At 33.8% G+C, this 13,585-nt stretch overlaps 4 protein-coding genes across 9 annotated transcripts; 2 read left to right on the forward strand and 2 right to left on the reverse strand.

The window, feature by feature from the left end:
• Positions 1-439: 439 nt before the first annotated feature.
• On the reverse strand, positions 440-2,146 carry LOC149588350 (pleckstrin homology domain-containing family B member 2-like). 2 transcript variants are annotated; one of them, XM_089862851.1, is made up of 6 exons: positions 2,015-2,146; positions 1,878-1,961; positions 1,422-1,714; positions 1,276-1,357; positions 1,131-1,208; positions 440-1,056 (listed from the first exon to the last, which is right to left on the reverse strand). In XM_089862851.1, the coding sequence occupies exons 1-6, from the start codon at positions 2,025-2,027 to the stop codon at positions 899-901; spliced, it is 708 nt and encodes a 235-aa protein (XP_089718977.1). In that variant the 5' UTR covers positions 2,028-2,146; the 3' UTR covers positions 440-898. The 2 variants fall into 2 exon arrangements, with proteins under 2 accessions (XP_089718977.1, XP_089718976.1); XM_089862850.1 differs by having other exon boundaries at positions 443-1,056; positions 1,131-1,220.
• sky (GTPase-activating protein skywalker) lies at positions 2,045-5,959 on the forward strand. 3 transcript variants are annotated; one of them, XM_089862843.1, is made up of 9 exons: positions 2,045-2,171; positions 2,607-3,217; positions 3,287-3,518; positions 4,014-4,129; positions 4,439-4,630; positions 4,690-4,785; positions 4,845-5,003; positions 5,278-5,498; positions 5,603-5,959. In XM_089862843.1, exons 1-9 carry the CDS (start codon positions 2,045-2,047, stop codon positions 5,736-5,738), a joined length of 1,890 nt encoding a protein of 629 aa, XP_089718969.1. In that variant the 3' UTR covers positions 5,739-5,959. The 3 variants fall into 3 exon arrangements, with proteins under 3 accessions (XP_089718969.1, XP_089718971.1, XP_089718970.1); XM_089862845.1 differs by lacking the exon at positions 2,045-2,171 and adding an exon at positions 2,303-2,397; XM_089862844.1 differs by lacking the exon at positions 2,045-2,171 and adding an exon at positions 2,304-2,447.
• A 1,302-nt stretch (positions 5,960-7,261) lies between these two features.
• Positions 7,262-7,944, reverse strand: LOC149588352 (peptidyl-prolyl cis-trans isomerase NIMA-interacting 4). Its single transcript, XM_089862856.1, has 3 exons — positions 7,741-7,944; positions 7,540-7,659; positions 7,262-7,464 (listed from the first exon to the last, which is right to left on the reverse strand). The coding sequence occupies exons 1-3, from the start codon at positions 7,879-7,881 to the stop codon at positions 7,306-7,308; spliced, it is 420 nt and encodes a 139-aa protein (XP_089718982.1). The 5' UTR covers positions 7,882-7,944; the 3' UTR covers positions 7,262-7,305.
• A 997-nt stretch (positions 7,945-8,941) lies between these two features.
• LOC149588353 (uncharacterized) lies at positions 8,942-13,272 on the forward strand. 3 transcript variants are annotated; one of them, XM_089862833.1, is made up of 16 exons: positions 8,946-9,091; positions 9,207-9,297; positions 9,447-9,494; positions 9,566-9,794; positions 9,869-10,177; positions 10,255-10,478; positions 10,610-11,086; positions 11,234-11,339; positions 11,438-11,604; positions 11,695-11,889; positions 11,980-12,263; positions 12,356-12,467; positions 12,532-12,570; positions 12,642-12,722; positions 12,790-12,840; positions 12,914-13,272. In XM_089862833.1, the coding sequence occupies exons 3-16, from the start codon at positions 9,470-9,472 to the stop codon at positions 13,009-13,011; spliced, it is 2,397 nt and encodes a 798-aa protein (XP_089718959.1). In that variant the 5' UTR covers positions 8,946-9,091; positions 9,207-9,297; positions 9,447-9,469; the 3' UTR covers positions 13,012-13,272. The 3 variants fall into 3 exon arrangements, with proteins under 3 accessions (XP_089718958.1, XP_089718959.1, XP_089718961.1); XM_089862832.1 differs by having other exon boundaries at positions 8,942-9,297; XM_089862835.1 differs by lacking the exons at positions 8,946-9,091; positions 9,207-9,297 and having other exon boundaries at positions 9,365-9,494.
• Positions 13,273-13,585: the final 313 nt, after the last annotated feature.

Consider the following 13,585-nt stretch of genomic DNA (forward strand, 5'->3'; position numbering starts at 1 on the left):
TAATATTAAATAATAATTATTAACAAAAAAAATGAAGCTAAAAGACTGAACAAATACTATTTATTAATTTTTTTTTTCAAATAACGCCAATTTATTCCTAATTTTAATTAATGCCAAAGATTTTTAATTTTTTTAATTTAAATTAATTGTGATAAGTTTAATCATTGTTTGCTTGCGACTACCTATATATATAATTTACAAATTAAAAATTTTCTGAGTTAATTTATAAAAATTAAAATTAATAAATTATGCAAATTTTTATACCAAAAAAAAGAAAAGAAATAGGCCTAATTAAACGTTTGTCATTTTTCTATATCAATATTAATAATTTATTAAATTATTTCGTGTACTTTTAATTACTTTCTAATCATTCCATTAATTAATTATGTTTAATAAGTGAAAAAAAAAATTCAAAAAATTGTTTTTTTTTTTTTTAAATAATTCTTTATTAATACTGGGCAAAATACATAATAAAATTACATAAATACAAAGTTGGTTTGTTTGATTTTGTTTGTTTTTTTACTTTTTTTTGACTAGTTAAAATACAAGAAAACATTAAAATAATAATCAGATTAAAACTAAAAAAGTGATTATTATATAAAATTAAAAATCTCCATTAAATCGTATAATTAATTTTTTCTTGGACTAATTAATATAAATTTGGCCTTTCCTTTTTGTTTTTAAATTTTAATTGACTTGTTTTTTTAATTTTTTTTCTTCTGTATATTAAAAAGTTTATAACTTCTTTTGTTTTTCCATTATCAAGGTTATATAATATAATATTATATATACAAAAAAGCAATTAATTCTTAAATTAACTTATATTATTAAGTTAATTTTATTGCTTTTTTTTCTCTCGTAGGTTGTTTCGTTTCTTAGGAATGTTTCGATAAATTCTTTACCACCATAAAAGTGGAGCCCACATCATGGAGCCTAACGCGGCGCCCGCTAACATTCCAACTGCGAGATTAGTACCATCATGCCGATAATAACCACCGCGATTTGGATCTTGATGATAAATTATAGTTTGAGCTGCTGGTTGAGCCGTTGGAACACCTGAAAAAATGGACTTTCAATCATTGTTAAGAGATCTAATAAGAGTGTTTCTCGTGGTTTACAATATACTATACCATAAGGATTGGGGTAACCGCCGTAATAACTGGTTTGCGGGTATGGAATTCCTGTAGCTGTAGCTGTAGCGTAACCTCCTAAATTTGGATCTAAAGAATGTTTACTTAATTTTTAGTCAATTGGAAGACGGTTTTTGTATCTTACCGTAAGGAGGGGGCGCCATTCCTTGGTAACCATATTGCATATAGGGAGGAGGGGCCATTTGACCAACCATTCTTTGTTGTAACTATATAATACACACATTTGTTTGTTAGTTTGTTTGATTTTGAAGCTAGTTTCGATATAATTACCCCAAATAATCTAGCTTGTTCCAATGCTAATTGCCATGCCCTCATATCATCCAGAGATTCTCCGCAAAAGATCCAGTTTGATTTTGTGGAAGTTACAGAAAAGAGGGCTTGTGGGCTGTAGGATTGCGGGGGATGGACCCCCTCAATTTGGGCCCCCGTTTTAATAGAGACACATTCTGTTGGCATCATTATAACATCCTCCGCGTTGGGACTCTGGTCGTTTTCATAATATTTTAAATGACCATCACGGTATAGCTCCACCCAACTTTTTTTCCATTTCTTCATGATGGTAGCTGTAAAGTATTTAACATAATATAAAAAAATATCTCTAGCCCCCCGTTTGTTGTTAAATGGCAGGTGTTTCATCTTTAACGAAACGGAACGGAAACGTATCGCGTTTGTTAGTGGAAAAATGATATGTGCCGTGGAAAATTAATAAATATTTGGAAATATTACTTTGACGATAAAGCCAGCCACTTTTTGCGATAACGGAATTATCCATTGTTGATTTGTTTGTACGTTTTTGTTTCTTCAAATAATCTAATTTAAATAAGTAAATATTTACTTTATAATGATAAACCGCAAAAACGAACCTTCAGGGGCCATAGAAATTAGACCGACCAATGGGAAGAAGCTATAGTACCTTCGTCAACAAGTTTAAAGGGCAAGGAGAACTACACATAGAGAGGAAAAATATTTTGACGGGTAAAGTCGGATTCGGGAGTCGAACAACAAATGCCGGAAATTTTGGTGAGACTATTTTTTAATTAAATACGCGTAATTTAAACTAACAGGCCTACAATTATTAGTTTTAATTACTAGGAACCTATTTATTTAAAATTAAATCAAGGACCGTTCATTTGGGGGTGCGATAAATTTTTTACTCGCTAAGCCTTGGCCTTTCAAACTTTTGGCATGGAAACTTCAAAACAATTTTAGAGCCAAAAACATAGACGGACTTTCATGATATAATATTGTATATTTTATTTTCCGTTTTAATCGGCCGTTTTTAATTGCTAATCAAAGGTGATAATCGTTAGAGCTTGTACTTTGTCACACCTGGCACGAAAAAAAAATGATTAAAATCAAATTTAAAAGTCCACTAGCGAAGGGGTTTATACTTTTTATTAGTAAATGGGCGGCTTCTTAGGTGACATCATAATTTACTTGAAATAAAATTTTCAGGTTTGAGGATGAGTCAGCTTTTACAAGACAGTTTTTACCAGGATCATGTTGATTTCTCACGATTGCCACCAACATTACCATCCTCTAAGAATACAACTTCTCAAACAAATTCCTACGATGTTATAGCCAGGCTCTTAGTAGCCGAACAACCTAGTCAGGTGAAAGAGTTGTTACGAGCTGAAAACTGGCCCGTTGATCACCCGATCAGGAAGGAATTATGGGTGGGACTTTGCCAGTATATTGGCAAGGAGAAACACGTCCCTGGTTATTATGAAACAACGGTGAAAGATCTATTAGGAGAGAGACCAATGGCTCCTGGATTACCGGTCTTTTGCGACCCAATCTATATCTCTCAATACTATCTAAACATTGAAGGTCAACAAGCTGTTATTAGAGTACTTTGCGTCGTAGCTTACTCCCATCCTAGCATCACCTACTGCCCCATTTTGTACCCGTTAGCGGCTATCCTAATGCACTACCTCTCGGAGGAAGAATGTTATTCGTGTCTTTGTCAAATATTATCAGCTAGTAAAGATGATTTTGTGGCTCAAACTAAGGGAGCTCACGAAGCTAGAGCTCTTGTGGCCATGAAAATGTCCAGGAAGTTTGCTGTAAGTTTAGTCTCCTTCTATTTTAGAGATAGATTAAATTTTCCGTTTTGTTTTTTTTTTTTTTGATAGAAGCAAGGTTTTTTTATGCTACAAGAAGCGAAAATGCGACACGGAGACAACCATAATTTGACGCCTAATGAAGCCATGACAAAAGCCTTTGATCGTTGGTTATGTTGGTTGTTTTTAGGACTTCCCTTTCAACATTTAGTCAGAGTTATCGACTGTTTCCTATTGGAAGGCAGTAAAGTTCTAATCAGAACTATTATAGCTTTACTTATTTGCTTTGCAAAGTATAATAATGGTAAAGAAAAATGCTAGCTACATTTTTCAATAGTTCTTTAACAGGGTTCATACAAACCTGGAAATCAGGGAAAACCTGGAATATTCAGGGGAAATAAATAGTTGACAAAAACATCAGGGAAATTTATAATTTTCAGTAAAATTCAGGGAAATCAGGGAAATTTGCGTCAAACAGGGGCCGAGTAATTAAGCAAAATGTTCGTGAACATTCCCTCCGTAGGATTAACATTACACTATACTTTGGAGGTTCATAACTCTGGTTATATTAGAGATACGGGGATGTCCTTTGAGTATGTTGTAGTCCAATTTGCCACACCCCCACTCCTTCGTTAACATTTGCTCCATAGGATACTCCATATACGGGAAAAACCTGGAAAATTCAGGGAAGTATATGGGGAAAAAACCTGGAAATCTCAGGGAAATTTGTTTTCCAAAAGTTGTATGAACCCTGAAAAATTAAATTAAGAACGTGAACTAATTAATTTCTACCTTATAGGAATTGCAGCTTCAAAACCAAACACGTCAATGGAAACTAAGCAATATTTAGGTTTATCCGAAGAAGTTGTTTATTTTTGTCAAAATAATTTGATACCAGTTGATAAATTTTTGAAGGTTTGTTTTGGTCAGAATGGACAGAGTCCATGATTAATAAATAATAAAATTAGCCTTATTCCTGATCAGCGCCACCTACCCATAGCGGCGACTTTGAGAACAACTGTAATCGGAAAGCCAATCAGATGTCGCTAAAATCTGGTGACGTCACTGACGGGCACTCTCCGGGTCTTACCAAAAAGGCGTCACCAGATTTTAGCGACATCTGGTAGGCTTGCCCATTACAGTAGTTCTCAAAGTCGCCGCTATGTGTAGGTGGCGCTGATCAGGAATAAGGCTAATTATTAAAAATTAATCTTTCTCTGGCAGTTGGCTTTTGGAATTCGAGCTTTAAGTCGAAAAGAAGTTCGTAAACGCTTAGTTCAAGCTGATATGTTGATCAAGAGTCATTCTTTTAATCAACATAGAAGAGTTTCTGATATGGGCGCTTTTGGAATTCCTCCGTCTGATTCCTTGTACGAAATTCATATGACAGCTTCTGGCTCTCTCTCTGTTAAAGAAGTGGGTAATCGTATGTTAATTCTAATATTAGATTGAAATAATTAAATTTAATCCCTTAGATGAAACACAAAATGGGTGATCAACATTTAAGACATCATTCAGTTGGAATGATTCCACTTAGAGATTTTCATACCGGAGTTTTAACTGCTGATCAGGTTCATTTCCTATTAATTTGCTAATTACTGTTAATTAATTCATTTTGGGGGGCTTTTAGATCGCGTTATTAATGAGTTGGATACCAGCAAGAATTACTATGCTTCAGCCACATTTAGTTTATTCTACTAACGAACACGGCAGCAGTCAAACTGCATTTTATATGAGAGTTGATGAATGGGAGCCGACTATTATAGTCATTAAAGCCACTAATGATCAGGTAATTATCAGTTTTAAATTTTTGTTTATGTTCTTAAACTTAAAACCAACATTTTTCTTTAGTTTTAGAAAGTTTTTGAACCTTATTTGGGTTTTTACCGTTTTTTCTTTAGTTTTAGAAGGTTTTCGAACCTTATTTGGGTTTTTACCCTTTTTTCTTTAGTTTTAGAAGGTTTTTGAACCTTATTTGGGTTTTTTACCGTTTTTTCTTTAGTTTTAGAAGGTTTTTGAACCTTATTTGGGTTTTTTACCGTTTTTTCTTTTATTTTCCGAAGGTTTTTGGGGCTTATTGTTCAACATCGTGGTCTGAACGAAACTCTGTAGATGAAACTGGGAACCATCGTCGATACTTTGGAACTGGTGAAACGTTTCTGTTCAAAATGACGCCGAAACCCAAGAAATTCCCTTGGGTTGGAGTCGAATCTAAAACTTCCGTTCAACATAATCAAGAACTCTTTATGGCTGCTGATAGACATTGGATTTGCGTTGGATCTGGGTAAGTTTAGCTTCAACAAACGTTTAAAGGGATATTATAAATTGTTCTTTATAATAATATGATCCCTTTAAATAAAAACAAACAAACAAACAACCCCTATTTAGGAATGGGAATGGTCTTTGGTTGGACGAATCATTTTCTTTTGGAAAAACGGAACATTGCGATACTTTTGACAACGAACCTTTGTGTAGTGACTCTGATTTTAATTGCAAAGTAGTCGAAGTTATTGGATTTCAGTGACTGATTATTTGTTTATTTAAATAAATAATTACGAGAGAAAGTCTCTGAGGGGAAAAAGAAACAAACAAACAAACAAACATTATTTTTCTCAGTGTTTAATGATTGTTTTTTTTTTTAATATTACGTCCTAAAAATTATATACTCGTATTTACTGTTAGTTATTTAATCACTCAAGCGCGTTTCCTTTAAACTCGTCAAATTTTGACGAAAACAAACAAACATAAATATTTAATCAAAAAAATTAATTTCGTCAAGTAATAATTAATTAACCCAAATCAAAATACATTAATTATAATTAATTTAATTTACAAATCTGGTCACAATATTTTGTTTTATTGTTTTAAACTGGGGTTTTAAAAGACTTTAAACTTAAATTTAATTATTAAATGATTAAAGCTAAAGTCAATCTTAGAATGGGTAAATTATACTAATAAGTTCATAGAAGAAATATCTTTTCTAAGATTGAAGTTTTTTTACTATAATTTCCGGTGGTTTTTTTCTGATTTTGTTTAATTAATCATTTTAATTTTTAAACTTTAATGTTTTTAATTAATTTTTAAATTTAATCATATGAAACCCCAATTTTTTTTTTTTTTTTGATATAAGATTTATAAATAATTTTTAAATTAATACTATTTTAATTATAATTATAATTAACTATTATTAATTCTAATTTAATTAATTCCTGCGATGCCATATAATTATTTTGTTTAAATTAAAATCTATATCTCTGGAAATATAGATCTGCATGGATTGTGTTAATTAGAATTAATTAGCGCGATTAATTTTGTTAATTAGAATTAATTAACACAATTAGCGCGATTAATTTTGTTAATTAGAATTAATTAACACAATTAGCGCGATTAATTTTGTTAATTATAATTAATTAACACAATTAGCGCGATTAATTTTGTTAATTAGAATTAATTAACACAATTAGCGCGATTAATTTTGTTAATTAGAATTAATTAACACAATTAGCGCGATTAATTTTTTTTTAAATTAGATTGAGTTAACACACTATATAGTATATAGTCTAAAAGGATGGTGCAATTTATTTATTTATAAATAGCTTAATTTGGTTAATTAGCTAATTAATTATCTAATTAATCAAAAGCCCATGGTCACAAATAGTCACAACAACAATTAGAAGTCCGTAAACTTAATGTTAGATTTAGTATCTGTGTAAAAAACTAAAAATGCAAAGAACAAATTAAATTTAATTAATGTTAATTAATAATTAACTATAATCAAAAACATAATAATTTGCAATCAACATTCCAATAAGAATAAAAAAGAATCAAATATACTCGATAGCTGGTCTGTCAATAACACGCGTTTAAAACCAATTTTAATTAACTTTTAATGGACTTTAATTGTCCCATTTAGTTAATAAATTAATTAATTGACACTTATATTAATTAATTTCTAAATTATAATTGATGTTTGTTTTTTTTTTGTGTTGTGGCTTTTAATTATAATTAAAACGCCAAATAAAAAGTGTTGAAGAAAAAATGACAAAATTTTTATTTCAATTAATTTAATTTAATCTTAATTTTTTTACAGGTTATTTTTTTCCTTCAACCATAATTATGTGGTATCCAAATTTAGTTTTAACAGGTGGGTCGGTATAAACTGCGTTAGCTAATGTGCTAATTGGTAGTGCAAAAGCCGCCTCTTGAAATGGACCAACCATAGAACCCCTTGTCATCCATCCTAGATCTCCCTATTTAATACAATTAATTAATTAAAATGGGGATTAATATTTATGAATAAAATAATTTAATTATGAATATTTTACTCCTGATCGAGCTTTATCTTCACTATAAGTTGCCGCGACTTCATTAAATTTCATTCCACCTTTTAATTTTTCCAAAGCTTCCAAGGACTTTGATTGTTTCTCACACAGAATATGTCGAACCTAATCCATTTTAATTAAATCACGATTAAAACTTAGTTATTTTTAATAAAGAATGATAAGAATAGGTGGGTAAACAGCTACCTTAACAGCTGTGCCACCTTTGGTTTGTTTGTTAGCACCGCCGCCTTCACCTTCGTCTTTTTTCCCGCCTTTAGCACCCGCGCCACCTTTGGAACCACCTGCCTTACCTCCTTTTGAATCGCCGCCTTTTTTAGGTGGCATTTTTACAGCGAATGAAGTTGCGGTAAACAAAGGTGGTCTTAGCGGAGAATAAAATGGCTAACAGATGGCGCTACCAGTAAGTTTATTTGTTCTTGTTTTTTAGGTTTAAAATTCGCGGAATTTTTTAAATTTTTAAAAAACACGTGGGTAAATCAAGCCTTACCAATTTTTTTGTAATGATTAGCGAGGTATAAATATGTCGTTTTGTTTGCGAGTTTGTGTCAGTTCTTCAAAACCTAGAACTTCTCTCTTTTAAACTTCTATATTATCGTACGTTTTTAGAGACTATTCTTGGTATATAGATTGTGGTAGTATCATGGCGGGAAATTTTGATATAACCATCGAAGGTCAAGTTGAAGAAATTAGAAAGTTGAAAGAAGAGTTAACGGAATTGAAAACCATGTTGCTACAACTACTGAACAAAGAAGGGGAAATTAATTTAATTCAAACGAGATTGAGGGAGCTGGAAGCGTCGTTCGCTCAAATATTAAAGCAAATGGAAGTTGGCAAGTTAGAAGCGATTAAGAAAGAAGGTGAAATATATCAAGAAATCGACAAAGTGAACGAGGAACTCGAGGAATCTCAACCATCGTCAACACCGTTTTCGTGTGAGGGTACAATTTCTCAATTAATTGCTCCTCTACTAGTCAAAATAACAACGTCGTGTCAGGAAATCGCCGATGTCCTGGCCGAACGAGATTTAGGTCCCAAATCCAGATCCAAATGAATTAGAATTACCATACTTAAGCAAAATTAAAATTTATACAATGTACCATTTAAGTTAAAAATAAATTAATTTCGTAAATAAATGAAAATGATATTTCATAGTACTAAGCCTAGTTTTTAGGCCTTAACGAAATATTATGTCTTTAAAGTTGTTAAGGCAAATATTTGAACGTAATTATTTCCGGTGATTAATATATTTCTTCGCAGCACTTGAAATAATTTGCAACTATAAATTTTTCTAGGCTTAAGTCAGATTTTTCGTGTCATCGAAGACAAATTTAAGGAACTTTTTTAGGTGTGGGTAGTTGTTAGATATGGGCCGCTCTTATCTATAATTTAAGATAAGTCAATTATTGCACCGTACCGCGTTAGGCTTAGCAATAGGTACTATATAACCGAGGAAGAATTCGTGAAAAAGCAACGTTATCTAATCTAGACGTCTAAACGAGAGAAGTTGGAAAGAAATTTTTAGATTATGATTCAGGTACCCTTGTTTTTCACCTACAATTAGTCCGTTGGAGTCTTTCGAGTTTGGCGTTTGGATCAAGTACATCCTTGTACTTAACCACCCAATTACTTAAATATAATTTTAAATTCAGGGAAATTAAAACGATAGAATCTCTGAAGTCTAATTAAGCTCAAAATTCAACTTTTCTTTCCAAAATTAATTGGAATTAACAGAAAATTAAGGTATGTTTCTAATTCTCGCATCTCGCGTTCCATCTTATCTCTAACGGTTCTTGTAGCCGCCATTTTGTTTTTTCTCGAGACCAATAGGGCGTTGGCTAATTTTCCGTGTTAAACTTAATCTTAATTAATCCTAATTAAATATATTTTAGAAATAAATCGGAGAAAATCAACCATGAAGTTGTTATTACCAGTTTTAGGTATATTTATTTAATTTAAATCGTCATCGTAATTAAATTTATATTTAATTAAATTAATGGCTTTATTTTAGCTTTGTTTTCGGGGCTACTGGCGGTTTCTTTCGCTCTTGACTTAAGAATTGTTAATGAGGATATTGTCCCTAATTGCTTGAACCGTCTTTACGACCCCAATCGTCCGATGATGGGGGCAATTCGACCGCAAGCCAATAGTATTGAGAATTTCGTGTCCTTGGTTGAAAAGATTGAAAGAAATCATACCAATTGGGACATTTATAAGATCTCCAAGATTCTCTTGAAGAGGTATTTCAATTTGAATAGCTTTTAAATGACTTGGCTTGGACGGTTTAATTTCGAGTCTTTTCGCTTTTGGACAGATTCGCGTTCGATGGCATTGAGTTTTCTTCAGCATCGGGTGAACGAATTGCCATCCAAACTCGAGAAGGAGCGCATTATTCGACGAGGACGGATATTATTGACACCATTTTGCCTTTCCGTCGAGACGAACCGGATGTCTTCGACGAGAAAGATTTATCTGATGAAGAAAAGTGTTCCATGTTCCTGATGTTGGGTCACTTGATTAACGACACCTACGTCGAAGGAGACGGCGAACCTGACTTATCACCAGCGAATTACAACGCCCATGAAAACCATCAACACGCCAGTCCGTCTCAAGCTGATCCTAAGTACTTTAACTTTCGAGTGATGGATAATCTAAATTGAGCGCGGAATCTCCAGTACTTAACGTTTTGGTTCTTTATAGTATTAAAAGGACGAGAAGGCCGAGAGAACAGGGTGTGGTAAGTTTGAACGGTGACCGTCATCACGCCATAGCTTTGGGTAAAGTCCTCTTGGGTATCGTCGCCTCGGAAAGACACCAAGACTCTTTGGACATCGCGTCTCTCTTTGATTACTTGAAAAAGAATTTCCCTACAATTTTCACCAAAAACCTGAAGATTAATCCGCTTCTAGGACTAACGCTCGGAGGTAATGCTTTAACTTAAGAAACAAGACATACAGAATGACTTTCAGTCATCTCTTATAGTCTGAGAGGTCATCTCAGCACCCCTTAAAAATCTTCATTTTTAATTAATTCCTCGCATTTGCCTTCATCTTAGACGTGGTAGCTCACGCCGCTTTGAGTCAAGGTCACGAATCGACCCCGTACGGTGTGGGTGGCGAATGGAACCGTACCGTTTGCACGGAAACCTTCCGAATGAACTCGAACACTCAGGGTTCGACCCGCGCGCTGATCACGGGCGCCATTGATGGTTTACTGATTGGCAAACGTCTAGCCTCGTTAAACAGTGGTGCTAAACCTAGTTTGAGCAAAACCTTAAGGATGTATTACAGTCGCCAAGGAATCCCGTCCGAGAACAGCGGAAGTCCAACGTCTTACTGTCGCCGAAACGAGTTCCGTTCCATCACTGGAGACAATGGTCTAGTCGAGTCTATCGCCGCTTACTATTTGGTTTACTTCGCCATAGATTTCAAGCAAATAGCCCCTAACCCGGAACAGAAGGCCTCGGAAAACTTGGGCGAGTTGGATCGCATCGTCACGCAGATGACCCAAACTTACGAATCCTGCAATATCCGTGAGCTATTTCAACTTATTTTCCCCGTTTTCTAGAGTAATTTCTCTAGGCTTTGCCTTTCAATGGGAAATCGGTTTAGTTACTTAAAATTAGGCTTCGCTTCGGAACTATCAAAAGATGTTGGGCCTAATTTGGTGTAATTTTCAGAAAGCAGCGACCAAGCCAGGTGCGAAACACGTACCAATCTTTTCTTCGTGTTGGACGACACGGAATCGAGATCTCGAGGTTTGGAGATGCAAGAAAATGTCATCGCGTAAGTACTCTCGAATTCATTTTTAGCCCTTATCTTATCTCGGCGCCTCGAAGAATTAAGAAATCTTAGATAAGAACGGGGAACAATAATTATTGCAGGTTATTGAGCAGTAATTTTGATATCGGTTACGCCGAAAGTACCGTCGGCGTCTTCCATAATTCTCGAGGTGGCAACAACAACCTTCGACCCGTAGATCAATACAGAACCTATAACAGCACCAACCAAGCCTCCGCTACTTGCGCTGCTTCCAGAATCGACATCAATTGTAAGGCTTTAACCCATTATCTTGACCCCTGACTCTTAAAGGGTGTCTTAAAATAACTTGGGGAAATTCAATGCTTGTTTTCGTCGATAGCCATTCCTCAACCAATCGACGAAGAGAATCTGATGAACGCCTTGAACGGAACCCTACAAGACTTTGAACTTGTCACCGCCCTGAACAGCCACGCTCCCAGTAAAGTTGTCGTCATCTTCAAGTACAGCGATTTCCTCCAATCGGATTTGTCACGCGTTGATCGAGCAGCCAACATTGTCAGATACGGGCACAGGGGTCAGTTGGTCTCACCAAAGATAATCTACCGCTTATTTACTTAGCATTACTATAGATTCGTGATATAACTTTATCTTTCTCCTCTAACAGATACCAGAGTTTTTGCCGTGGGCAACAACGAAGATCAACTGAAAACATTGGCCACTAGCGTAGGAGACGTCATAAAGGGCGTTGAGGACTCGAAACGAATTGCCGAGCAATTGTCCACCAAAGTTTGCGAAGTCCCCTCTGTCTTGCAGTACGAAGACTGCTGGAACAGACGAACCAGAAATGAACAAAGCAACGTCTACAGGGGATACTCCACACCGGAACACGTCCAGTATCTCGCCATGTATCCCCAGTATTTCTTGAAGAGTGGACGAGTCGTCTTCAAGGTACTCCTAGAATTTTAATCTAGCTACTAGCTTCTGGGAAAGCAATTTCGGTCTTAATTAGGATCTAATTAACGTTAATTACAATTATTTAGTTCAATACTGAAGGATCTTCGGGTGACATTACCGTTTGCTTCTCTCGCGACGATCAAACTCCCAGGGAAGGTGAAAAGGGAATTGAATGTAAAACGACTGGAGTCGATGGAGGTAAGTATTTAACTAATTAATTACCTTTAATTAAATTTAATCAATTTAAATAAATTATTTACAGTTACTGAAATAGCGTTCCACATGAGCGATCCTTGCCACAGTAAGTTTTTCTTGCTCTAATTAAGATTAAGAATATATTAGTAATTATAATTAAATCTAATTTTTAAATAGAATATCAAGTTTACAATTGCCGTCCCGCTTATTTCTCCGTTACCGGAATTAAAAAGGGTACAGATAGGAACAGATGTACCGGTAAGTTAATTATATTAATTAGTTTTTCTCAATTAAATTTAATTTTAAAATATTTTTAAAATAACAGATAAGGATTGCAGACGATTGGATCAAATTAGATTCACTGTATCCCACGAAGGTTCGTTAATTAATTTTAAAATCCCTTTTAATTTAATTGCAGTTAAATATTAATATTTTTACGTAATTTTCAGGAGTTTATTGCAGCGGCTGTTTGAGTTTATTAGCCTCGCCAATTACCGTCTTTATTTTAATTGCGGGAGTAATTAGCAAAGTTCTTCAAAATTGGTAATTAGAAATGTAAAATCAATCTTTCTACAATTTTTCAAATATCCGTTTCAAATGCTGTTTACATTAAACATAAAAAACATTCCAAACATTCATCCAACTACCCATTTTTATCACGTTTTAATGTTTGTCTATGATTTAAATATAATTTTTCAAAACTAACTATAAATTAACCAAACTTTGTAGAGTAACTCTCAAAAGTGTATTTGTTACGTAGAAAGACACCTTTATCCCCCTCTCTAATAAAAATTAACATTTTTTAAAACATTTTCATCTCTATAACCAATTAAATTCTTTAATTTCTAGAAATTCGTTATATATTTATCAATTAAATGTGAATTATTTCAGGAACATAACGAAAATTCAAGTTTATTTAAGATCAAAACTTTATAATTTATATTAGGCTACAACTTAGGAATAGCGGAAACGTTTTTATATCAATTTATTTCTTGAATTTTTAAGCCTAATGTTAGGCTTAAAGAAGGTTCAAAATTCAGCGCGCGCATGAAATTAATCTTAATTTAGGCCTAATTTTTTTCTGTGATCTCAATTTGCGTTAGGGGTCAAAGTTCGGTGAG

The sequence above is a fragment of the Phalangium opilio genome, unplaced genomic scaffold, assembly GCF_054372755.1.
Source record: "Phalangium opilio isolate 3A_F unplaced genomic scaffold, DU_Popi_V2 ptg000662l_1, whole genome shotgun sequence".
In the NCBI taxonomy this organism is placed as follows: domain Eukaryota; kingdom Metazoa; phylum Arthropoda; class Arachnida; order Opiliones; family Phalangiidae; genus Phalangium; species Phalangium opilio.

Coding starts and splice junctions, on each gene's coding strand:
- LOC149588350 (XM_089862850.1), bottom strand. Junction 1,358..1,421: donor AACAAGCTAGATTATTTGGG/GTAATTATATCG, acceptor TGTATTATATAG/TTACAACAAAGAATGGTTGG. Junction 1,057..1,130: donor CGGTTACCCCAATCCTTATG/GTATAGTATATT, acceptor CCATTTTTTCAG/GTGTTCCAACGGCTCAACCA.
- sky (XM_089862843.1), top strand. CDS start 2,045: ATGGGAAGAAGCTATAGTACCTTCGTCAACAAGTTTAAAGGGCAAGGA. Junction 2,172..2,606: donor AACAAATGCCGGAAATTTTG/GTGAGACTATTT, acceptor TAAAATTTTCAG/GTTTGAGGATGAGTCAGCTT. Junction 5,004..5,277: donor TTAAAGCCACTAATGATCAG/GTAATTATCAGT, acceptor TATTTTCCGAAG/GTTTTTGGGGCTTATTGTTC.
- LOC149588352 (XM_089862856.1), bottom strand. CDS start 7,881: ATGCCACCTAAAAAAGGCGGCGATTCAAAAGGAGGTAAGGCAGGTGGT. Junction 7,660..7,740: donor AAGGTGGCACAGCTGTTAAG/GTAGCTGTTTAC, acceptor AAAATGGATTAG/GTTCGACATATTCTGTGTGA. Junction 7,465..7,539: donor AAGATAAAGCTCGATCAGGA/GTAAAATATTCA, acceptor TGTATTAAATAG/GGAGATCTAGGATGGATGAC.
- LOC149588353 (XM_089862832.1), top strand. CDS start 9,470: ATGAAGTTGTTATTACCAGTTTTAG. Junction 11,340..11,437: donor ATGCAAGAAAATGTCATCGC/GTAAGTACTCTC, acceptor TAATTATTGCAG/GTTATTGAGCAGTAATTTTG. Junction 12,841..12,913: donor ATTCACTGTATCCCACGAAG/GTTCGTTAATTA, acceptor CGTAATTTTCAG/GAGTTTATTGCAGCGGCTGT.